The 25,297-nt window shown below is 44.8% G+C and overlaps 1 protein-coding gene across 4 annotated transcripts in view; it reads right to left on the bottom strand.

The window, feature by feature from the left end:
• The window catches only part of TRIM67 (tripartite motif containing 67), a 40,531-nt gene extending 29,797 nt beyond the window's left edge, over window positions 1-10,734 (bottom strand). For 3 of the 4 annotated variants that reach the window (XM_064708558.1, XM_064708559.1, XM_064708560.1), the window contains exons 1-3: window positions 9,541-10,734; window positions 4,390-4,485; window positions 515-637 (exon numbers count right to left, since the gene is read on the bottom strand). In XM_064708558.1, the coding sequence (XP_064564628.1) occupies window positions 515-637; window positions 4,390-4,485; window positions 9,541-10,455 (1,134 nt within the window). In that variant the 5' untranslated portion in view covers window positions 10,456-10,734. The remainder of the gene's footprint in view (window positions 1-514; window positions 638-4,389; window positions 4,486-9,540) is intronic. The other variant, XM_064708561.1, reaches the window with a different exon arrangement.
• Between the last annotated feature and the right edge of the window lie 14,563 nt (window positions 10,735-25,297).

The following is a 25,297-nucleotide window of genomic DNA, read 5'->3' as shown; positions in this document are numbered from 1 at the left end:
AATGTGAATGGCACCATAGTACCTCAAAATCACATTAAGATAACCATTTTAAGAAATGTGTCTATTTAAATATTTCTTAAGTGCCACTTCATACAACCATTTTAGATTTCTTCTTGCCATCTCCTTTTACTGTGTTTCTTTAATATATTTTGATTAGCTCATGTATTTCTGGAGGTGGCTTACCTGAATTTAAAGATTCAAGGAGATATCAAAATCACAACTGTTTACTTGGGCAGAAGGTGCCAAAATCCAAACCACACACAGGTTTCACTGATAAGCACTCCTAAAAGATAGCCCCAAACCATAAGATAAATAAAGATTGATGGCCTGATTCAACAAACTGCTGAAGTATATCCATCATTTAACGTGCGTGGGCACAGTTCCATTAAACTGCTGAACTGGACCTGCTAAAGGAACTTTAGAATTTGGTCACTAGGAGAATTCATTGTCAAGGGAAACTTGACAAATGCCAGCAGGTATCTCTCTCAGCTGAGCTGAGGAGAGGAGTGCTCACCTTCAGCTTGTGCTCACGCTCCTTGGTGACCTTTGTGAGCAGTTTTGCCTTCTGCCGCGTTAACGCGTCGACCAAGGCATCGCACTGAGCCACGAGACAGGCTTCGTAGTCCAGCCCGTTCTCCTGCAACCAGGACAGAGTCACACACATCAGAGACAGCACAGTTTGCAGCTTCAGCTATTGCTCGTACCTGTTTTCCTGCTCAGAAAAGATTTCCTTTCAAGACCCTCAGCATTTTTGTTGCCCTTCTGATTTCATTACAACTGTACCAGTAATAGCTGCATGCTGTAAAATGAAACAATAACATGCCATGCCACAAATGGTCTTATTCAAAACCATGACTTACTGGCACTTTCCTGATGACAGATGTAGTACAACATGATGTAAATGCTAAATGTAACATACACAGTGCATATATACATAAGAGGATTCCGCTCCAATCTGTTTTAATTATCCCACTGTAGCAACTTTGAAATCACTGGCTCTGTACCACAGCAATTAGAACAGAATTATGGACCAGAATCTGGTCTACTGGCTTATTACAAGGAAATTAATGAGGTACAAAGCCCTAAGGTTTGTGTATTGCTTCGAGTACTTTTTATAAAATAGCTAGAACTTGGCAGTGGAGCTATGTACTTGATTAGCTTTTAAAAAAAGAGGCAACTTTCTATTCACATTATGGTAAAATTCTTTGCTAGGCAGAAACCAGCATGAGGTATACAACACTGAGCCTTTAGTAGGCTCTGGGAACAATTTAGCATTACATAAATTCCTGGAACTGCTTCTCTAGTACCCATTCAAAGGAAGACTCTCCCTCACCTCCTCTGCTCCTGAGACTAGAAGAAGAAAACTTTCAAGCTCCTCTTCCAAGGAGATGTTTAGGTGTGCTATCAGCTTTCCTCCCAAACACCCCAATTTAAAAAGAAAAAAACATCATTAAATGTGAGAAGATTTTAAGCATGTACTGAAGGAGAAGCGCCTCTTTGCTAAGACAGTGTACTCTCCTAACTCATTATTATCTCTTATCTCTTTATCTTTTCTCTTATTTTCTACTCATTTGCTTTGCCTTCTTTCCTTTGAGTTCAAAATAAACTCAAAATAAAGAAACATCCCATTCTCCAGCCGATGGATGCAGGGTCAGCGTTCCCTGGGGAGCCCCAGTGCAGCCCTAGACCTGCCGGCCAGATGTGTGCAAGGGTTTATCCAAGGCTGAGGAGACACCAGACAGCTCAGCTCCTGCTCACAGGTTTGTCTTAGATTCTTCCTGTCTGCATCTCCCCCTCCTTGGCTGGTGTCACTCCCAGCTCCCCCTTAAGCCCATTTCCATCCCGGTACTCCTGAAGTGCTGCTTTGTGCACAGAGCCTCAATCAGTCGGTGGCTGCTGCAGTGCATCGTTTCTTTCTCTCCTCATTTTCTGCTCTCACATCAAACAGGGTGTTTGGCTATATGCCTCCTTCAAGTGAGAAAGTATGAAATTGTTACAGCAGATGGGAAAATGGGAAAATCAGATCATGACAGCAACAAGGAGAAGCAAGGAAGCAACAGGAGCAATAAGGAACAGGCAGTATCTGAAAAGAAAACACCAAGAGATATAAAAGTGATCTCAGAGAACAGAAAGGCATGAAAAAAAGAGGGGGAACAACAGATCTGCAAAGCAGGGAAAAGAAAAATAGATTATGAATTTGCAAACTGCCCCAGGTAAGATGAAAGCACGATTCCTGGCACCTCTGGCAAACTCAGAGAGGAGATAAAGAATGTGGGTGGCTGCCTGGTCTGCAGTGCATTGAGACAGGATAATAAAATACATATTGCTTGATCTTTGGAATAAAAGTATTGCTAAAATACATTTTTGCTGAGGGGTAAATGTCCATATGTGAGTGTGGCAGCAGTCATAAGATCCCTACTGTAAATAACCTGCTCTGAGATATGTGTCTGGCTACAAACCTATGCACAAAGGCTGCATCTGTTCCCCCACAAAGTAACAATACAAGAACAGGTTTTTGTCCAAATGTCAAAAGGCACAGACTGGCTCATGACACATCTAAACCCCTTCCCCTTGAAGAGTGGGGCTGTACCAAACCTGACTACCAGGAGCACTCCCTGGTATGTGCTATCATCAAAGGTGGCTCAAACATTGCATAAGAGGAGGTCAATTTGTCATGGGAGAAAACCATTCCAGGAGCTCCTTAAGGGTTAAAGTGTGTGAGTGATCATCTTGGAGCCATGCCCCAGTCTTGTTTTACTTAGGAATACAATATGCAGCTGATTAGTCCTGATGTTTTGGTTTGCTGAAATTTGATGTTTCACTCAGACTCAGGATGAAGATTGCCTCAACATGTGAGGGTTGGATTCAGATTTGTGACCAGACTTGGCTAAATGTTACTGGGTACTGCTGGATAAAATTTCCTCTTCTGAGCTCTCTTCTAGCATTTTAAGCAATAAGCAGCATCAAATAAATGGATTGGTCTTTTGATCCAACTGTAGCAGCTCCCTTATGCAGAGCAATTTAGCAGTGATTTTATTGAAGCACATTAAAGGATTTTACAGCATAGTCATAAATAGTCATAATAGGCCACTTCTAGGTTTCAGGAGGGAAAAATACATTTGTAATGGAGCTAGATGACTCAAGAAAGATTGGTGATAGACTACTGTTTTGGATGTTTTATCCCATCCTAAAATAGCTGTTCATACCTACAGGAAGAAATGATCTCTAAAGGTGCCTGCCTTTTCTCCTTGGACAAATGAAAGAAATTAAATGAGTAGACTAGCTGAGCTACATAATTGTTAAATGGGTAAGTCAGCTGAGAGAAACCTCACCCTATAGCCAAATTACAGCACATTACAAGTGCTAGTCAGTGGCTTTGCACTGGTTTCTTTTAGTTAAATGTCCTTTAATTTTACCAGTTCCTCATTTTGGTGTGCTCCCTTCCCCGCGTGGCTGTGGCAGACTGTGAGGGTGCCTTGTTAGGCTGCCCTGAGGCAACCCAAGAGCTTGGGCATCTCTTGTGGTACAAATTCATCCTCTGAGGTTTTAGGTGGAATACTTTAATGAATAAATAATAAACTTTTTGAATTTCCGCTTTGTTTTTCCCTTACTAACAAGCGCAGGACACAAGTGTCCCCTCCTGGACACTGCAGCCCAAACTGGAGTGGCACATTTCCAGGTACACTCCGCAGGGCCAGAAGGACCTTCAGGATAGTCTGACCTCCAGCACTGATGAGTCTAAATTTGATTGAAATCAAGGCTTGTTTCATTTTGGGTTTGTGCCCTCAATTACTGCACTCACTATGAGCTCTTTTTCTGACTATTAAATCTGGACAATTACAGGCATGAAAATAACTTACGCTCCAATAAACGACACATTGATTTAGCAGCAGTTCCTTTTTTTTTTTTAGGAGAATATTCCTGTATTTTTGAGTGTTTGTAGGACATTCTTACAAGTACTCTAATAGGCAGGCTGACTGGATTTTTTTGCAGAAATTAGTGCATTTTTAGGAAATGTAAGATGAAAAGCTAGCAACACATTTTGAATCTGTTAAAATGAGAATTTTTCCTAAATGCCGAATTCAAGCACATGCAGTCAGGGAAGAGCCTAGAAGCATGACTAATGGATTCAATCAAACACTAATCAACACAGCTCAGATGTCCAGTATTGAGTATCAGCTTTTTGCAACAAACAGCAAACAATCTAGAAGCTAAGAGGGGCTTGCAGGCATTATTTGATGAACATTTTTACCTAGCAAATTCATTCAAGAAAGGTCAGATGATTCCAGGAAATATGCGAATAGCATAGGAAACAAAGTCATCAAATAAATTATTCACTCAGTTCTATTGATTACTTTATTATCAAAACAGATTATATTTTACAGTTACCTGGATCTGCTGCAATAAATTTTTCAGCTGAACCAAAAATTCTTTAGCTTCCTTTGCTTTATCTGATACACCATTTAAAGCCTGAGACAGCTGTGCCTGCAAGGGAGAAAAAAGGAGGAGAAAAAAGAAAAAGTTAGTGATAAAATGCAAATTTTTTTCTTAGTAATCCTTGGATTTGATTATTAGTAATGTGCAAAAAGGCTTACATGTATTCCTAATTCCACAAAGTGTTTCTGCTAGAAAAGAACAGTTAAGATTTTACTGTAATCAGATTTAATGAGGGTGAAATATGCATGTGGGGGCAGTCAAGTATTGTGTCTGCACATTCCACTTTTATTGCAGCAACTTGGTAAGTCAAACACCTTTTTATAAAACAGCTACCCACGTTTATAAGGAGGTAGTAGTCTTACACTTACACAGTAGCATCTGTCATGCTGAAAAATCCCCAAGTGCTTTCCAAAATGACACTTCTTTTTCATCCAAGTCTGAAATCTTTACCAATGTGGTAGATCCTACCAAACCTGAGATACACCAGGACTTTAAAGACAAATCTGCCTTCTCAGACTTCATAGTAATGTTCCTTTTGGTCTCCAGTTTCCCATGTTCCAACTCAACAAATGGGTGAATGTTTCTGCAAAAGTTGGAAAATCCCCTTCCTCTAACTTTTGACTGGTAAGGCACATAGAATATGTCTTTTTAAAGTCCACGCTCTAGGCCTGACCTTCCCTTTCCTCAGCCAACACGTGAGATCCCTAAGCTGAACCAGAGGAAGGAAAGAGTGGTTTTGCCCCTGGCAGACCCAGTGATGCATTTTGGGGTCCCAGTGTCCTGAGCTGGAGGACCATGACTGTGAGAGTGATTAACTCCCAGTCAAGTCCAAATTTGTGCAGGATTTTCTGCTCCAGAAGGATCCCTGTAAGTCCAGGAGTCCCAAGAGGATTCACTCAGTGTACTCAAAGAACTGGCTGGTGCCATTGTGCGGTTCTGCACCTGGGATGGAGCAACCCTGGATGTATGTAAGACAGGGGAACAAGAGGCTGGAAAGTGGCCCCTTGAAACACATTAGTGCTAAAATCTAAATGAGAATATGCTTTACAAAATTCATTCATAACAAATGTCAAGGGAAGACACATTACTGTGCATATTTCTCCATATTTGAATCTCTGCTATTTTCTTACACAAACCTTTGTAAATGCACAAAAACCTGAAATTATGATGTTTGATATTAACACTACAGGAGGCCATAGAAGCAAACTCCAGGTCCATGAAAAAATGTCTGTTTTCTGTAAAACCAGACAATCAGGACTTGAGGTCAGCCCTGCACAGGCTGATCACGTTTGCCGAAGTTTGAAGTTTTTGATCACACTTTCTGTTCCACTCACAGGGCACATCTGAGCCTTTGATTTGTTAAGATGACACAGAACAAGGTTAAAGCAGCACATAACAAAGCAGCTGGGGTGTAAGCAAGAAAGAAATAGGTGGCAGAAGCATTATATTCTCTGTCATTGACTGTCCTGACCAAATTGTCCCAGGGAGGAAAGGGTTCCTTTCTTTCAAATCAAAACCAATGGTTGGTCCCAACAAAAGTAAAACTTCCACTTTCCCAACATCTGCCCCCGCTCTCAAATCATCTCAAAGTGCATTTCTCCACATCAGAAGAGACAAAGGCAGCATGTGGGCATCACAGCACCAGTAGAAAACCACCACTGATGAACTGTAAGCAGCATATATACCAATGGCAATCAGCACAGTCACTCCTGGCACACTCCCATCACTGAGATCTGCAACAGAAACTCAGCCATGTCACTGTCTAAAGGGCTCATAAGCAAATTGATCTGTTCATTAAAACCTGTGGTTGCATTAACTTGACTGCAGCATGAGGCCCAGTAGAAGGCCAGATTTCCATTTGTGAAACCCATTTAGAGATAATAGCCTTGTTTTCCAAGCATTTGTAAAAGATACCTTGCAAATCAGAGGAACTTAGTCATGCACTTCTCATTAAAATCAAGTGGAGCTACATGACTAAGCCCCCAGTAAACCAACCAAGCCATAAAAAATGCCCTGTACGCCCAGAGCAATCTTTCATACCACAGAAATATTTATTGTAAACCAGACTGAGATGTAACAAGCTCCATTGACTGGGACAATTAATACTCCTGACAAACGTATTCCACCTGGTGTTATCCTCACTTTCATACCTGGTCTTGCAACCAATAATCTGAGGGCTGGAGATGGATACCAAGTTTCTATTTCCACCAATTACAGGAACACAGAGATCACAAGGATAAGTAATTGAACCCAGATGGGCAGGGAAGACTGCTGCTTTCAGAAAATGAACCAGATAATGGCCATGTCCTTTTTCAACCAAACAGTTCATGCTCATTTACCTTGCCTTCCCTGCATCCCTCTTTAGCAGCAGATTGACAGATCCAGCTGTGGGTGTTTTCAGCATTTTGGTACATATGTATAGTTAACCCTTTAGAATGGGCAGAGCCCATCATTCCTCACATTCACAGGTCTAAATTCCTATTTAAATGTGATTACACTACCACTGTACTTGCTAAGAAAACATGAAAGGATTAAACTTCAACAGAAGACTAAGGGTTTTTCTTAATAACCTTGAACTGCTGGTCCAGAGGCACTTTTTAGGCAAATGAATATAATGAAGTCCAGCTAAACCAGGGGATTTTCAAATATTTGTGCCACTGGAACCTTGTTGTCACTTTACAGCAATTTTACTTTGTCTGTAGGAGAAGTTACACACAGCAGCGCAATGGGGAACCTGCACCACTAACAGGGGCCAACCAGTCCAGTCCAGCTTTGGTATCAGCAATACAGCTGAGAGTGAGGGCACATTTCTCTGCATGGCCCGCAGCACTGCCTGGACAAGCTTTTACACTCTGTAATTTGCCACTAGGTCACTGTAATAAGGCCCAGACAAAGGAGGAGCCAAACAAAGGGCTAACACAAGGAAGGCTCCTTGGCTAGCAAACCTTTCAGCTGCCTCTACCAGCTATGCCCGGAGCATCTGCAGAGAACACATAAGCCTTAAATTACCTTTGGCATACCAGTCAATGTAAGTAATTTATGGTTTGGACAAAGTAACTGCAGGTAATAAACTTGTAGAAATTGCTGTATCAGAAAACTATTTCTAAGCAGAAGTATCTAATTCCAAAACACTTTATCTGAATGAATGTGAGATGATTTAGGCTGCCTGGCTACACAGTTCCATTATATTTATTTTGTGACAAGTGCATTTTTCTGGGAAATATAATATTCACAAGAGCATAATTTCAGAGCCCCCAAATTACTTAATTTTGAGGGTATCTTTTCACTAGAATTTTGACATTGATTGAATATGCAAATCAAGAGAAAAATAATGTTCTGTGATACCTCAGTCACAGAAAAAAATGCAGTAAAAATACCAGCCAAAAGGGTTTTTACAATATTTGACAGTGGGAAAGAGACAAAAATTATTGATTCTGAACTTTGATTAGACTCGACTGTCATGTTCCAAAAGGCATCAAACAGTTTTAACTCAAGGTAGACCATAGCACATCACAAGCTTGTCTGTCATGCCCTCCAAAACATCAGCCACCTTTGAACTGTGAACTCAGACCCTGCTCATCAAAACAACTCTGCTCAGAAGTGGATTCTGACACTGGGGTATGAACAGCAGCTGCAAATTTTTAATCTGCAAGAGAACTGCTCTGCACAAGCACTCATCATGTTAGGGAGGAATGATGGCTGAGCTGCTGGCAGAACATTCAAACAAACACTTCCAGAAGAAGTTTGTCTTTCTTCTTGGATGGATCAACAAAGCAGATCACCCCAAGGGGTATCTTCTTTGGATCTTAAAATAGAGAGTAGTTTTTTTGTCTTGCCAAATACCTCAGCCTATCTTGTGCTGAGCCACTCCACGGCCGAGGGGTGATGAGACTAGTCTTGATTTTGACCTTTTCTGCAGTGTCTGAAAGGATCTCTGTGCTTTCTTCACTGCTAACTGCAAGCAGAGAGTGAAAAGAAGGGAATCCTGCAGCCAGCAGAGCTGGTCAAGTGCTCTTTGCACAGCTGTGGGAGAAGCCCTTTAACCCCAATACAGCAGGAAGCTCCAAAAGATTGTCCTCAGCTCTCAGGTATTGAAGTCCCCTTCCTAAATTCATATGTATGAACTAATCATTTCTCCAGGGTCTATCATTCTCAGCAAGACAAAACTAACTTCATACATTTTTTCAACTTCTAAGGTCATGTCTTGCTCTTTATTCACATGGTTGCAAAGCCTTATTTTTAGCAAGGAAAGCATGACCAAGTAACCCACTAGCTCTCCCAGACCTCACTAAACCCCTGTGTAGCCAAGCAAATGGCTCTGACCTCTCCACAAAGGAATCCAGGGAGGAGTAGGGAGCATCACTTGCAGGGAAGCAAGAATCAGACAGTGACAATGTATGAATGAGAAAAAGCTTTACTTGTCCCTAGTCCCCATCTACAATCCCTTATTTATCTCTACAATATTTTATTTATCATGAAAATCCCTCCAGCCATTACTCCTGGTTTCTTTGGGAACTGAGCGGGAGGAGATCTCTCTAAAGCCCAGGAGAACACCCAGTGTCAATGATCATCTGTACCATGCTTTCTTGTCTACAGCATTTGCGTGGCTGTTGGCCACTCTCCCTCACTGACATACAGTTGTGGCAGCTTGCACAGAGTCCTGGATGAAAGGGAGGTGGTGAAAGGAAGGAACAACCACCCTGCTCCTCACAGGTAGCTGCTGCCACTGCGAGAGCATGGGAAGGCTGAGGACAGGATGCCCAAGGATGCTGTGGAAGGCAAACAAGTTGGTGAGATGGACTTGCTAACTCCAGCTATCTGCCTGAGACCTGGTGGAACCTCAGTGGTCAAGGTGAGGCCAACACGAGAGGGTGTCTGGGTTTTCCAACCCTGAGCAGAGACTGCGGGGTCAGCGGGAAGTCAGCAAGGGCCAAAAACCTAAGAGCACCATTCCAAAGGGAGAAAAGTCTGAGAGAATGATGGGCATGAAGGACCTCATGTCCCACAAACTGCAACTCGTTGTTGGGGCATTGGGATGAGCAGACCGCAGCACTGAGCATCACCCCAACTCTGGGCATCACCCGGCTGGCTGCCAGGACTCACCTTGTGCTGCTTCCACATGGCTCCCAGGGCCTTCACGTCGTGCTTGTTGTGCTTGCCCTCCTCCAAGCACTGGTAGCAGACGGGGCTGCGGCAGCTCACGCAGTACATGCTGTAGTTCTCCAGGTCGTGCTCGGCGCACGTCGGCAGCTTGCGGCCGCCGCCCGCCCCCTTCCCTCCGCCGCCGTCCCCGCCGCCGCCGGGGGCGCCCGGGTGTGCGGGCGGCGGGGTCAGGCGGTGCTTGGCGAAGGGCCCGCGGGCCGGGTGGCAGCGGAGCTGGCATGCGGCGCAGTAGAGCACCTCGCACTGCTCGCACAGCACGGCGGCCGGCTCGGGCGGGCTGCGGTCGCACAGCTGGCACTTGGCGGCGGCGGCGGCGGCGGCGCGGCCCTGCTGGTAGCGCTGCACGATGGCCTCCAGCAGCCGGTTCCGCTGGAAGCCGCGCAGCCCGCGCTGGTCCAGGGACGCGCTCCGGTGGCACTGCGGGCAGGTGAGGGAGGAGCTGGCGGGGCCGGCGCCCCGCGGAGCCGCCGCCGCCCCCGGGGGCGCGGGCACCAGCGGCAGCACCCGCACGCCGTTCGGGGACTTCAGACTGGGCGTGTAGGAGCCGTAGCCGCTGTCGGTCTCGCTGTGCAGGCTCAGCTTGTCCGCGTGGTCCCCGCCGCCGCCGCCGCCCGCCGCGCTCTCCGAGTCCAGGCAGGCGGCGGAGCCCGCGGCCGCTCCCGGCCCCGCTCCCGGCCCGGCGGCGGGCGGCGCGGGGCCCCGAGAGTGGAGCAGGGGCGGCAGGTGCTGCTCGCTCTCCGGGGTCTGCACGGCGATGGTGCGGGCGCAGGGCAGGCAGACATTGTGCGAGCAGGGCAGGATGATGGGCTCCCGGAACAGCGAGCCGCACACCGGGCACTTGAGCTCCTCTTCCATGGCCGCGGCGCGGCTTTGTGCGCGGCTCCTCAGGCGGGCGGCGCGGGGTGGCCGCCGGCTGCCCCCATCCCCCGCAGCGGCCCCTCGGCCGCCTCCCTCCGCTCCGGGCGCCGGGGTGAGGCCGGGCGGGCTCCGGGCGCCGCCGCCGCCCCGCGCCGTTCAGCACCCGCCGAGCGCAGACAGCTCCGCACGGCCCGGCCCGAGCCCGGGAGCCGCCCCGCGGCCGCGCTGTGCCCGAGGCACGGACACGCTGCCCGCCGGCCGCGGCGCGGGCACGGAGCGCCGTGGGACTGTTTCAGCGGTGGTGGCATAGAGTAATAATATATGGGGAAGGGAGGCGGGGGGCGGAGGCAGGGCAGGAGTAGGAAGGGGCGGGAAGAGCCCTTTCCAGCAAATAAAGTGGTCGATCTCTCTACGGCTGGGAAAGGCTAAAACATTTTTTAAAGGATCTCCACGCAGCGATGTCTTCATATGTTTAAATAAAGCCATTGTTTGGGTAGCAGATTGAACGCAGGCGGGGTTTCGTTATCTCTAGTAGCCCTCTCTCCCGTCCCCGAATTAGAGGAGGATGCTCACCAACAAACTATGCTCAAATCACACGGCTCTCACCATGCCGGAGCACAACCACGATGCACAAAATGTCAGGCGCTGACAGAGGGAGGGATGAGAAAGGGGTTAAAAGGGAAGCACGAAGCCCAGCTACGAACACTGTGGCTGGCGGGGGACGTGCCACATCGCCCCAGCTCCCAGCCCTGTGACCCCAACAGGAATCTGTCGCCCAGATAAATCAGGAATGACAGCTGAGAGTTTATGAACTGAAAATAACCACCCTTAGGAGAAAGAAACCAGCAGCGGGAAATCCCCCATCTGTTTTGTTTACGTATGCTTAGCGTGGATGTAGCAGTAGTTTATTTCATAGTGAAGAGATTACATGTAAGAGTGATTTCACTGATTTTTATTATTGTTTTTCGTCAGTCTTGTTTAACAGCCACTACCATACTAAGCTCAATTCTATAAGCATATCCTAATTTTTTGTTTATTTTAAAATGTAAACTGGTCTTTTCAGAACAGCTATTTAAAAAATGAAGGACTGAGTGGTATTGAATGAAAATAACTAAAAAAAAAAGAAAGAAAAGAGAAGAAGAGATAAGGTATTAAAACATCATAACGTTTCTCAGTAAATGACAAGGGTTTTTGTGACACTGGTTAGGAAAGGGTTTTCTAGTTTCAGGGTTTGCTTTTGCCAGATTGTTAAAAAGGTTGATGCACAGAAAAGGAGGAATGGGGTCAGAGAGTAGGAATATATTAAAGCTTCAAATTTTTTTCAGTCTTTCCTCTCTGGAATTCCTTTTTGTATCTCGCTCAGCCACTCTCATGACAAGCTGAGGGGAAAAAATCCCCAAGGGGTTTAAAGCTTTGTAGCTCCCCATTTCAGGGTGAAAAGCAGCAAGTTTGGCCTCTGGCACAGAGCAGAAACAGCCGTGACCCACATAAACCTGCCTGTCATCTGGCTAGGTGTCTTCTTCTTTTATGTGACCTCTGTGCTGAGATGGAGAGTTTCTAGACTGAGTGTGTGTTTGGGCTACCTGCAGCCAGAAACCTCAGTACTGCAAGAAGTGTTCTGAAACACAACTGATTTCACAGCTACCTTATGCTACTGCATAGTAGGAAAAACCCGTGGGTGAAATTCTGTTATCTTCATAGTGGCTGTTCTCTGCTCCACCATCTGTCAGCAGCAGGAGTGGATGTACTCTAAAGATTTCTTCCAGACCTATAGGGGAATCCAAGTCACATATTTCAAGTCTATGTTCAAGCCATAATCCTAAAGGTAATTAGGAAGGCATGGTAGCTTTTTCATGGACTTTTGCCTTCTTTCTTTACCTGTCCTGTGTGGAAGGTGACAATGATCATAACGTGCATAATAGTAGCATCAGGTCTGAGACATCAGAGAAAAAATGAACAGACAGGTAAATGGTGGAAATGTAAAGGTATGAACACCAAACCTGACCAACTGCCTTCATAGCTGCTTTTTAGCTGGGCTTGCAATTTCCAGAGTTCTAATGCACTGAATTTTACATATCCATTTCCAATCTTACTCTAGTGTTTATGTAAAATCCTAGAATCGTTGGCACTTGACATGGGAAATGGCAAGAAATAAACCATCTCAGTAGCACATGCTCTTTCAAACACAACTTTTCTTCTCTCCTCAAACCTGACTTCATCTGAGAGCATATCCCTATAGTAGGTGACATTTGAAATGGAGCTTAAAAAGGTGATCTGTTGTTCTCTGTTCTGTGGTGTGACTTTTACATCATTCAGGGTCTTTCTATTCTTCTGAGTGAGTCTGAAATGTTAATGCCCAAGAGAGCTATGGCTTTGAGAGCAGGGAGAGCTACACTTGTTTACCTGTCCTACTGGTCCCAGGACAGCCCTTCTTGCCAAGGAGTTGTAGAGTTTCCATGCAGAGACCTTCATCCCCATGGCACCAGAGACTGCTGCTGGAAGTAGCACCTACTTTAACAATATTCAATGCTCTGATGAGTTTAGGTTGCACAGGACAGGTTCTTCTCCTTATGAAAAGTATTTCTGTGTATAACTGCACTGCTGCTGATGGAAATGAACAGTCAAAACATCACTGTAACCCTTACTGCTCCAGGGGTCAGAATGGAAACTGGTCTAAGAGTTGAAAAATGTCACTGAGCTTGAGCAGACTGACCATGGAAAGCCTTACTCTTGATGAGGAACACATCCCACCAAGATGATTCCACTAAATTTAATGGAACTATTAATAAAGAACTATTTGGTCTGAGCCTGAAAGAACTGGGCCTTTACTATGTTTTGTAATCAAGGCATTATTATAATGGCTATGATCCCTATTATATTTTCATCTTTTTATGTTCAAATGAGTCTTTAATCTGTTAGAGCTGTAGCAGTGTATGGATAACCTAAAGACCCTGTACTGGCAGTCCTAGCTTTGATCTTCATTTTAATACATCAGTATCACTAGTATCATCCCCTTAAACTATTTACCCTTTGTAAGAACTTATTAGCATCTTTTATATGCTCCCAATGGGGAAAAGAAAGACAATGAGGTTTATTTATAGATTTACATTTTAAAAAGCCATAAGGCAAGTTGTGGTACAACCCTGCAGTAAGGAGAGATTTGATTAATCTTTCCTCTCTTGTTTTATTGCTTTTGCCTTCTCATTATGCTTGTTGTGACATTTTTGTTGACTTCCTCTTCCTTTTCTTGTACTTTTTAATATTTTATGTTGCCCTCACACATTAACCCGTTTCCTGGTAGTTTTCCTTCTTTTTTTTCTCATTTTTTTCCCTTCAATAGCTGTCCACCAAGGTCACTTCACTTTATTCAGTTTTCTTCTTTTACCACTGCTGTTTCTCCATGGGGAATTTTTTGATTCCAGTATTCCAACATCGCTTCCACTAATGGGCATCACTCCAAGCACACATCCTCTCATCTGAAGGGCAACAGGGAAGAAAAAGGATCTTATCTCCACAGGTTCTTATTCTATTGCAAGAAGGAGAACAGACAAACAGTTCACAAGAGCAGAGAAGATAAAATGCACTTGGGCTAAAGCCAGCAGCTTGTGTGGCAGTGTGAGCTGAGGAGTTCCACTGCCTCGTTAAAAATGCAGGGGGCTCAATTCTCAGCAGAGGATGCCCCCAGCAACCACAGGGGACAACACAGCTGCACATCTCTGAATTTTAGGCTGGATTCTAACCAGTGGCTGTACACCCCACACACCTCAGCACTGGTCCCATGCATAATAAAAAACACAGCACACTGTAACCTCTCCTGTCTGCTTTTTCTTCATCATGTTCTTTACCCAGACTCGTCTTCCCAACATAACCAGCTCTGGCTGGAGCTGACACTGCATGTTCTGTTTGAGGGGTGATGTGGCAAAGAGGCATAGGAAGGTAGACTTCCAGTGTGGCTTAGAGGAAAAGCTGATCTATATGGTCTGTGGATCGGGGAGCCTTGGAAATGGCAGCTGTGCTCCTTGGTTTTGTAGATTTGCATTAGGCACATTATGTAGGTGTAAGAGTTTTGAAATTGATTTTGTTTGGTGTTGTTTTGGTTGGGGTTTTTTGGTTTTTTTCAAGCATGCATTTAAGTAGCTATTACATTATTTAGGGTTTTCAAATATCTGCAAATTGGTCTGCTCATGAAAGGACGGATGGCAAAGCTTGGCAGCAGCCCAGAAGAGTGCCACAGAAGCATGGCTGCTGATAAAAAGCTTATCTGTTGGCTAGCAGAAGACTGTATCTGTAATAGAAATGCAGCTACATATTGAATTTTCTCTGTCAGGAAATAAATCTGCCATGAAAAATGTAATTCACAGCTGAGGACAATTCCATACAATGGAATTTTATTCAGAATGTCTGCTGAGTATATGTTTGTTATGATGGCTAAATGGCAAAAAATGGTGCTGGATCCTAAACATTGCTCAACAAATACTCACACTTCTAAATCTATTTCAGCCGTCTAAGATTGAAATTCAATACAGAGGAAAACAGTGCTTTAAACATACATGCCAACAAAATGGTAGGTTGGCACAGACAAATCTCAGTAACGGGTCAGTTTCAACACTTCTTAAAAATTCACATCTAAAAGAAAGCACAAAGAAAGCACAAAAGGCACTAACCTACAATCACGACTCTTGAAAAATAAGATCTCATGTTTCTGTGATGCTGTAAAAATACATCAGCCTGCAAGACTTTGGAATAACTCCAGGGACATCTTGGCTTTCCTGCTGTGCCAGGAATCCTCTCTTTCTTGCTGCTTTTGTGCAGTGGAGTGAGATACTTTCCCTTCAATGCTACAGTTCAGCTTGCAAGCAGCATCCTCAGGGGTGCTTGCTCTTTTGAGAGGCGAGAGGACGAGAGCACTGGACGCTGAGCAGCTGCATGTGAGGGACAGCAGGGAATGGGGCCCTGCTTTGGACACATTTCAGAGTTAACACCAAAGGGTTAACATCCTCACACTATGATTGTTAGAGTGCTCGTGTCACATTTCCTGCCTTTTTAGAAAGTAACTGTAAACTTCTGGCAGAGATTATTTGGTTTCAATGGTATTGCAGCAGAGACTGGGTTTGGGTTCCTCATCTGTTCCCTGGGCCAGCTTGAGGAGAGAGGGTCATAGGAAGCTGTTCTGAGCACAGCCTGGCAGTCTGCCTCAACCTCTGCACCTGTCCTGACGTGCTTCCCTGCTCCCTCAGCTGTCCCCATGGTCATTCCATTCATGCCTGTAAGGAAAAGTGCACATGGCACTTTAAGAAAGTCAAGAATTACACAAAATCCAAACCCATCCCAATATCCTTGCTTGGTAGGAAGGCTGGAAGCAGGAAGGAAAAAGTAATGGTATCCTAAGCATTGTGGAGTGGATGGGAATAGACAAAACCAAACAAGGGGTAAGTAATCTCAACATTGAAGCACCAGTGTTTCCTAAGAGCAAAGGAAGGGCTGAAGGAAAACTTGTTTGGAAAAGAATCAAGACAGAGTTAGGCACTTTTATGTACAACTATAAAGTGGAGGTAAATTGCCACCATGTGGCAATCTCTTCTCATGGAAAGAAAATACTTACACAACGAGGATAGGGAAGTTTTGTCCCTGAAAGTGTGGGCAGTGTTCTGTGACAAGTGCAACTCACTGAGAAAGGTCTCTAATCACAAAGGGAGGCCCAAGCAGCTTTTCTCCTTTTCTAAATGTAAGAAAAGACAAAAAGTGCTATCCTTGTTTAGCAAGAGACAACTAGCGAGGAAATCTCCCTGAGCAAGGAAGGATCTATATACCCTGAGAAATGGGGTATTGCACTTCTATTCTGCAAGAATACTCTCAAGTGAGCCTGCATGTGTATTTGAAAGACCAAGAGACCTGTCAGACCTGCCTTCTCTGTAGGTACTGGGACAAAATGTACATGGAGCTCTAGAGGGTTTGACCAAAGCCTCCTCTACGTACTGCAATGCCATGCAGGAGCCTTACAAGTTGCATTGAGAAATGAGGGCTGGGAGCCAAGAAAAATGTAGGAGATTATAACTGTGAGTGGGGCCAGATTGACAGGTTGCAGAAACAGAGGCTGCCTGGAGCTTCCCCTTCTCTTTTCAGCTTTGTTTCTGATAAGTAAACAAGAACTCCCACATTTCTATGCACCAGAGAATCAAGACAGGAGAGGCCTCTAATGTGCACAGAGACTCAGGTCCTGCCAACTGCTGATGAGATGAGCACTGTAATCCAGCATAAATCTGTGTCACCGCTGTACAGGAAGGTTCTTTCTGCCACCACCCCCAGCAGCCCGTTATCATCACCTCTCCTGCACTTACTGCAGCTCTCAGACAGCCACAAGCATTAATCCACACCAGGACAATTAGCTTTCAGCATCAGCATCTTGACTCAGAGGTTTCCTTGTGCCTACACAAGGACAGGAGTGGGGAAGAATGGCCCCTTGCAGCACTACTGAGAATTTGTACAAGATCCAAAAAGCCAAGTCTGTGGTGTGAGACATCAGCATCAGTCAGGTGGGGAGGCAAGTCAACACGATGCCAAGGTTTTTTCATCAACACACCTCACCTACACGAGATTTATGTGTCTTTCTCTTCAGCAGCCCATTGAGCTGCCCTACAGGAGGGAGCAAACAGACGTCAGCCAAATCAATCACACTCACACCAGCAATGTATTCTTTTGCTTCATTTAGTATTACATTTCCTGACTTGAAAAACACCTTCATTCTGCTTTTGTCCTCTCTTTGCCTTTGCTACATTTTCCTTTCATCTGTGACAGCCTCTTTGAACATTCTTATATAAGCAGAGAGATTCTGCTTCCCTCTTCCTTATGTAGCTTTCCCTTGCTTCTCTTCACTACTCCTTGATGCAGAGAAAGTCCCTTGATCCTTCACCTTCCCCTCCTGCCTTTCTGCCTTTCTCTTCCTTTCAAAGCTCTGCTTGTTCCCCACTTCACACCGAATCCAGCCCTAGGTGGGGGTCAGCCCCATGGACGAGAGGGAAGCAGTCTGAAGAACAGAAATCCTACAAAAAGGTGGGGTTTATCCCATCAGTCCTCTGCACTGGCTATGGCAAGATACCCTTATTCAAGAGAAGGAAGATGTGCCTATCTGTCCCTAGGGCACAAAGGATTGCCCTTTTCCTGCCCTCGCTGCAGAAGGACCAGCCTGCTGACGGGGTATGATGCTGGCCATGAGGTTTTCCTTCTCACATCACTGTGACACAAGAGGCAGAGGATCCTCCTTGGGGAGAGCCCCTTACATAAGAGATTTTATTTGTCAGCGTGCATTGCCAAATGCCAGCCCAAAAGGGAAGCACAGCAGAGAGGTTTGTGTAAAGATAAAGAAAGCAGCATCACTCAACTGCTGTGCAGCTCCAGCAATCTGGGTCATGGAGGGGTGTAGGGAGTTATTAGCCTACTGAGAAATACTAATGTAGAGAAATGGAAGGCCCTCCCTGGTCTGGAATCAAAGGGTACAAATAGAACTATGAATCCCACAGACACACCAGACAACCTGGTCCATCATATTCTAATTCTTATTTAAATCAAACTTTGCACCATTGCAACCACCGATTTCAAGTGTTTAAGCTTCTTTTTCATCGTAGCCTGTACATAATGTGAAGCATGCACAGAATCAAGAATGAACACCAGCTAGTTCCTGTATATGCTTCTGCTATCATCCTGTGGAAATGGCTAATCCACTTTCAGGCCTCCTGTTCATTCCTCAAGCTTCATAATTTCCCAGTACACATCACATGGGAAACCAGAATTCCATAAATTGCACTCCTCAGAAAAAAACCCCAAGCCATTACCAATCTGATTTCAATTTTCTTCTTGTACTTGCTTTGATACCCACTAAGATAAATGAAATGGCAGTATTTGTGAAATACCCAATCTACTGCATGTGTATTTAAAATCAAATCTGTCAGCACATTACCCCAGCTGTAGAGAGATTAGTCACAATCTCCCTCCTCAACTTTTCCCTCCTAAGTCTCTTGCTGGGCTCTTGCTTCCTATGAGTTGATTCCACTTTTAATTTTATGTTTCCATCAATAGCAGAAGAGTAAAACAGCTGAAGGGAACAGATAAGGGACTTAGTCCACTACCACCACCATCCAACTCCAAATTGGATTGACTGGCTGAGTGCCCCCAAATCCTCTATGGATATGCAATTTAATAGAAAGAAAAAGACTCCACACACAAAGAAAAATATGCAGAAAATAATAAGACCACTTTATGAAACATAATAGTTTCAGCAATGTGCATATGATTATATCCTTAATTCAAATGAAATGCAACAGACATCCTTTTATGTTACCCACAGAAAAAAGAGCCACAGCTGATGATTTAATTTGTCCTTTTACTAAGTGATTTAATTTTAGCAAGCTCTAATCCAAGGAAGAACATTAAAAAGGGCCATATCGCATCAGCCTAACAATGAATCTGGTCCACCTTATCTTTGACAGCAGCCAATAAAGGGAACAGGGGGAAGGGCAAAATAGAAGTGCAAAAAAGAAACAGATGGGAAAAGAAAGGCTAAGGACAATCTGAGGAAGATGAAAAATAGGTTAAAGCAGGTGGAGGAACTAAAATAATTCCTTTAGTTAGAGCAAGGCTTTGTTCCCATGGATGAGCACACATGGATTTCTAGAGAGGCAGCTCCAAGCAGGATCAGTGCTCACAGGGAGCAGCGCTCTGGGCTGTGCATGGCTGCTCCCTTACCTGATGGCAGCACTGGAGATCAGCTGTCCTGCCTGCACTGGCAGAGCCGCAGGGATTTGGCCAAACATCCATTTTTAATTTGCTTTTCCTTTTAACTTGAGATAGTGCCCCTAAGATTCAACCAGTTTTAACTTCAAGCTGAAATTATGTGTCTTCAAAGTATGTGTTGGTGTCTTCTGTAATTGCTCAGTTAATGGGAAAATTAGGATTATAATAGCCCTACCAAACTCCTTTGTCCCAAACCAGGCAGATCTCTGTCCTAGTGGTGTGTGGTGCTGGCCCCATCTCTCCCTCTCACTAGTCTCCTTTAAATTATTCCATTTGGCTTCACAACTTGCCTTCCCTTGATCTCCTAATAGGATGGTGAGCCCCTGACCTCTTTCCAGGAGCTCTGCTTGCAACCTAACCTTTCCAGACTGCCAGACTTCCATTTGCTCCTCATTTCCTTCCTGCTGTGCCACCAGTCTCATCAGTCTCTTTCTAAAACTTGAGATTTCAATCTTCTTTCATTATTTTTCTGCTAGGAAAACTCAGCTTAGCCTATTCACTGCTCAACCACCACAGTAGTTGCTGAGTAACAAAGAATCAGTGGAACATTACAGAGTTTGCAGCGGCTCATTTAACAGCATCACAAATGTTTTGTACAAGGAGACCGCCGTGATTTCTGTTTGCTCCTGATATTTGGAATATCTCCAGCTCAAACGCTGCTGCATTTGGTTTACTTTTTTTGTTTCTGATTTGGTAGAATGGAGCCTTCATTCATGATCTGTGCACAGCACAGGTCTCCAAGCAAGAAATGGAGGGTGGGATTGATTCCACTTGGAGACCATGGCTCGTCCCTCCATGGGGCAGGTGCCTTTGGCTGCAGGGACCTGCTGCCCACTGCCCTGCCATGCCCGAGCTGCTCCTGGCACCTGGCAAGGTTACACCTGACACCCAAGCTGGCTCCAGGTGGGACATGCTGCCTGCAGAGGCTTTGCCACCTGAAGTGACAGCAGCACCCACGGTGAGGGGCTGGAGAGGCACTGCAGATGTCAGCACCGGAGGAGAAGTGTGGATGCCATGGGACAGAGAGAGAGGAATGGCAAGCGTTTCTCACAGCGCTTTGTGAGAAGTTTTAGGGAGTTGTAAGGATGTGATAACTTGTTAAGTATAAACAATCTGCAGGTGGTGTTTTCTACTTCATCTCTCTGTTCTTCTCAAGGAGGGTGTATGAGGAAGGCGTTTTTGTTAACTAGCCAATCAAACAGAATGCATCGTATCGCTCCGTAAAAACCACGTGGTTCTCTTGAATAAAGCCTTCTTTGCTCTTTCTACAACACTGCCTCCCACCTGCTCCTGTGTCATTCTCGGTGCAAGAGTGACAAGAAGGGGTGAAGCATTACCCTCCTTTGGCAAAAGGCCAGGTTGCACAAGAGGTCCCCAACCCCACTTGCTGCCCTACCAGCTTCTGGGTGTCAGGTTATTTCTGGCCTTGCTGACAGCCCTCTCAGCTCCTGCTGTGGCTGTGGGTAGCGATGTCAGCTCTGACATTCAGTTGTAATTGACCCTCATCCCCAAGGACACAGAGCAGGACAAAGGAAGGCTACACTATAAATACACCAAAATAGGCCATACACTCCTGTCTGGAGGGCTCCTAATCTCCACTGCCACTGCCTTGCCCAGGGGATCAAGGAGACTGCAGGCTCTCCATGGAGCCTGTCCCAGGCACATGGCCAGGAGCAGCCTTCCCCCTGCACATGGAGATGGTCCAGCACTGGCCCTGTTGTGGGCACTGGTCCTCTCTATTGCCTCTGGAGTGCTGAGGAACATTCCCCTGGTCTTCCTCATCGACTCACTAATAGCGGATGGATCACTTTGTGGATTGTGGATTGTTGTGCAGGGCAGTGTGTTCGACCATTTCCTCAGTGGAAGCCATCATTACGAATATTCTAATCTGAGGTGCAAGTGCCCGTGACAAACACCCCCTGCTCAGGCAAAAGGCTGGACATCCTAAGCTTAAAACTAGGTTACTATCCAGTGACTAGCCTGTACTACTACCAGTGACATCATCAGAGATATCATTATTTGAGACAACAGAGGTCTCAAACTTGGAGAATTTGAGAATTTACACGTATGAATTTTTTTTCATACATGTAAATTTCTTTTGTGGGTGTATTTACATATGATGTTGCCTTGGTTTTAAAAGATGCTGCTAAAAGTCTGTAAGTCTGGTTTTATAAGAGTCTGCTAAGGAAGGCAGAAGCCTCCCCTGAAATGGAAAATGTAAACCTCCGTCCCTCTGAATTACTATAATTTTAAAATTAAGGGGCTCTCAGGAAAAGATATGGGAGCAGAAATAACAGTTCTTTATTAGGGAAGAAAATAAAAATAAAATAAGCAATGCAATAATACAAACCAACACTGTCAGAGTCAGAATACGACCTGACAGCCTGTGGGTCAGGGTGTTGGTAGCAGTCAGACTGAATGGTGGCTGCAGTCCTCCTGGAGTGACAGATAATGGTTCTGTTGAAGTAGTGAGCCTGTAGAAGGGTGTGACCTTCTTCTGAAGATCCAGTGGTGGTGTAGATGGGCCTGATCTTTCTCTGGGAACCCAGTGGGCAAAGGCTGTCTCTGGTGTTCCAACTCTCAGATTATATCCGGGTAGGAATGCTTGGCTCCTCCCCCTGGACAGGGCATCTCACAATGGGATGATGTAATTTTATCAGTCATGCAGTGACACTCAATGGCCCATTAACAGAACAGATCTCTCTGGAGGGAGGATTGGTTGTGGAAGAGATAAAGAAAACTGCCCAAGTAACACAGGATAACTGCCCCACCTTTAACAGATAGTAATTGAATACACCCCCCATATCCAACCTGAGACAGACCTACTTGTTGATCATCTCTGAGTAATTACAGCCTGCTTTTCTATATTTCCATCACAACCCAGAGAGGGTGTATGGGAATTAAGGGTGAATGAGTTCTGCAGGAATTCTAAAAGAGGCTTCTGAGGTGACTCCAGTGAGATGAGAAAGGCACTCATCTTCTGCCTGCCTCTTCCTCTTTAATATTTAAAATTTCAAATATTTTTACTTAGCCATTTGTCAGTCCACTAATAATAATTACAATGACAATCACAACATCACTGTAAGCTATAAATTGTTTGTGATGTTCCAAGACACTCCATTAGTTGAATGGCACCATAAAATAAGAAGTTCAAAATTTTTTCTGTGTTATTTTTTTAAATTTTACATCTCTGTGTAAAAAGTAAAGACAGCATGCCTTAAATTTGTAATATGAAAAAAGCAGCTGCCTTCACCTTTCAGCAATACAAATACAGCACAACAAACTGTACACACATACACCCCACTCTCACTCTACACAGCTGTTAACAAATACATATTTTACATTTAGCCACTAACTACTGTTCAAGGTTTCTCTCTAGACGCTCAGGGACAAGCTAAACATCACTTTGATTACAGGGAGATGCATTCCCCATATCAAAAGCTAGCAAAAGGAGTTTCTTTGATAGCAAAAGAAACAGCTAGTGGTGATTAAAACAAGCAAATGTCCTGGGGAAGTGTTTGAAGTGAACTGCAGGCCCTGATCAAAGCACAGGTATTGTAAGCACACAAGGCTAGCAGGAAGAAATCCTGTCTTCTATTAGACCAGCACACACTACTGGAGAAAATGGGCAACTTTTCATACAAAAGCCTTTCTTCAGCTCTGTCATTTGGTGTATAAAAGGTGTTGTGTCTCCCTACCTATGTTGTCTCTCTTCTGCTCATAGACCACTGCTGAGCAACATGGTCCCACACTTTAGGGGAATAATCTCAGAGTTCAATTATTTCAGTACAGAAATGCAAAGAGAATTTATCTGAATTATTGAAAAAGAGCTCTGTCTGAGGAAGAAGAAACAAGTTTGTCAAAACCCAACAATTCCATTGCAACAATAGCAAAAAACTGTTTTCAACATGATTCAGGTTACCATAGAGCAAAGCTGTCTAAAGTCTCTGTCCTTTACAATTGCTCTCTGGCTTTGTTCAACTTTATTCCAGTGGCTTCAGATACTTGTTTCTTAATCTGTATCTATGCACCCCTCTGCCCTACCTGTCTGTTTGTCAAACTGAGGCAAAAAGAGCTCTTCTGCCACTTTCTCTCAAGAGCTGTGAGACTGACAAGAAGCACATCTGACAGCAAGTAGAAAGCTGAGAAGAGCCCTCCCCAGCTCACATTTGCAAGGGGTTCACTGCTTCTCAGCTTTTCCTCATCTCTCAGCAGCAGCTTTCTCTATCTTGAGGCCTTGCAATCTCTGCAGGGAAGGAGGCTGAACTCCTCGTAAGAGCCTGAGCCACATGTGGCATGGCAGAGAGACAACAGTGAGACAGGAAGGAAGAAGGGAAAGGTGATTAACAGGGGTGAGAATTCCTGCAAAGGCAGCATTTGACATCGAGGTAGGCAATAACTTGAAGAAGAGCAAGCCTCAAGTTCATGTTTTGGCTACAGAAGGACATTAAACAGATTTTTGGATTGGAATTGATTTATCTTGAATGGATAGTTGGATGCCCTGGAGAGCTGTGGGATGGGACTGAACAATGGGTACCAGTCCTGGGAGGGCTCTTTATTAAGCATCTTGTTGAAACTACCTCCCCTTCACTGGGGTGTGTGTGAGGTTCACCAGGGGAAAAAGCAAGACAAGGCCAAGAAGAACAAAATGTAAACCTAAGCCTTTATTTTTGTGCCACTAAATTGAATTCATCAGTGAAAATTTTTGACTGAAGGTAATGCTGAAACATGCTCCACTTGTAGATCTGCCAGTTTGCTTCCAAGCTGTCTGTGATCAGAGAAACATTTTCCCCAGCCAGCTCTGCTGCCAAACAGGCAGGCAGGCAGGAGTGAGACTGGGGGGCTGACTAATTTCCAAATGTCAAAGTTTGCCTTTGACTGTCTCCCTCCCCCTGACAATTTTAGAGAGGTAGACCTAGCTGTTTGTGATGGCTGTGCCTTGGGCAAAAGAATGTCATTGCTCTTGGGACACGGGCTACCAGTGCTGACCACTGCTCCTGAAGTCTCATCAAACAGTAATCCCTGAGGAATGCACCTTCATCTGTTTCTTCAGGGGATGTTTTCTCTCACTCTGTGCAATATTTTGTGAGCAAAATACTACTGTGAAGTCCTGAGTAAATGTCACTTGCACTTTCCTTGTCAATGAAGAGTGGAGTTCTTGCTACAGATCCTGGCTTTGTAGCATGTACCTGTTTATTCCTCTTACAGACAGACACAGTACCCTGTGAACAAGACTCTCTCTAGAGAGCATGTAAATAGTTTAACAATAACACATGGCCAGATGTATTTCCTCTCAGCCCAGAGGCAGAAGAGATAGTATTTCCCCAAATAAACACAGTACCCATCTATCCAATCGTTCCATATTCCTGCAGGCAAACACCTGGGGAAAGAGATGAAATTGTAACCTTTCCCTGAAAGCCACTGAAAGTCCTTGCCTGTCTAGGACATGGCACAGTGGAGCTTTTCACTGGAAATGTTGCATAGCTGTGGCACATTAGACCTAGGCCATGGTCTGTAAATCCCCCAAAAGCTCTTAATGAAAGATTTGGCTCTGTAGCTGTCAAAAATCAAATGCTGAGATATAAGCATGAAGAAAACAAGAAACCTCTCCAACAGCTGAGAACCAGAGTGGTGGCAATGTCCATCAGCTACTGCCCATCCCCAGCTCACGCTGCAAACCATGAGACGCATGAGATGCAGCTGTGTTTTACTGAGGCTGTAACTCCTCTGGAAACTCTCAGAGTGATGCAAAATGGGATAACCCCATCTGTAAGTCACACCACAATATAAGAAAGATATTAAGCTGTTAGAGAGCATCCAAAGGAGGGCTACAAAGATGGTGAACGGGCCTTGAGGGGAAGCTGTATGAGGAGCAGCTGAGGTTACTTGGTCTGTTCAGCCTGGAGGGGAGACCTCACTGCAGTTACAGCTTCCTTGTGAGGGGAAGAGCAGGGGCAGGCACTGATCTCTTCTATGTAGTGACCAGTGACAGGACCTGATGGAATGGCCTGAAGCTGTGTCAGAGGAGGTTTAGGTTGGATATTAGAAAAAG

The sequence above is a fragment of the Zonotrichia leucophrys genome, chromosome 3 (genome assembly GCF_028769735.1).
Source record: "Zonotrichia leucophrys gambelii isolate GWCS_2022_RI chromosome 3, RI_Zleu_2.0, whole genome shotgun sequence".
NCBI classification, from domain to species: Eukaryota; Metazoa; Chordata; class Aves; order Passeriformes; family Passerellidae; genus Zonotrichia; species Zonotrichia leucophrys.
This window is presented reverse-complemented; position numbering and strand designations above follow the sequence as displayed.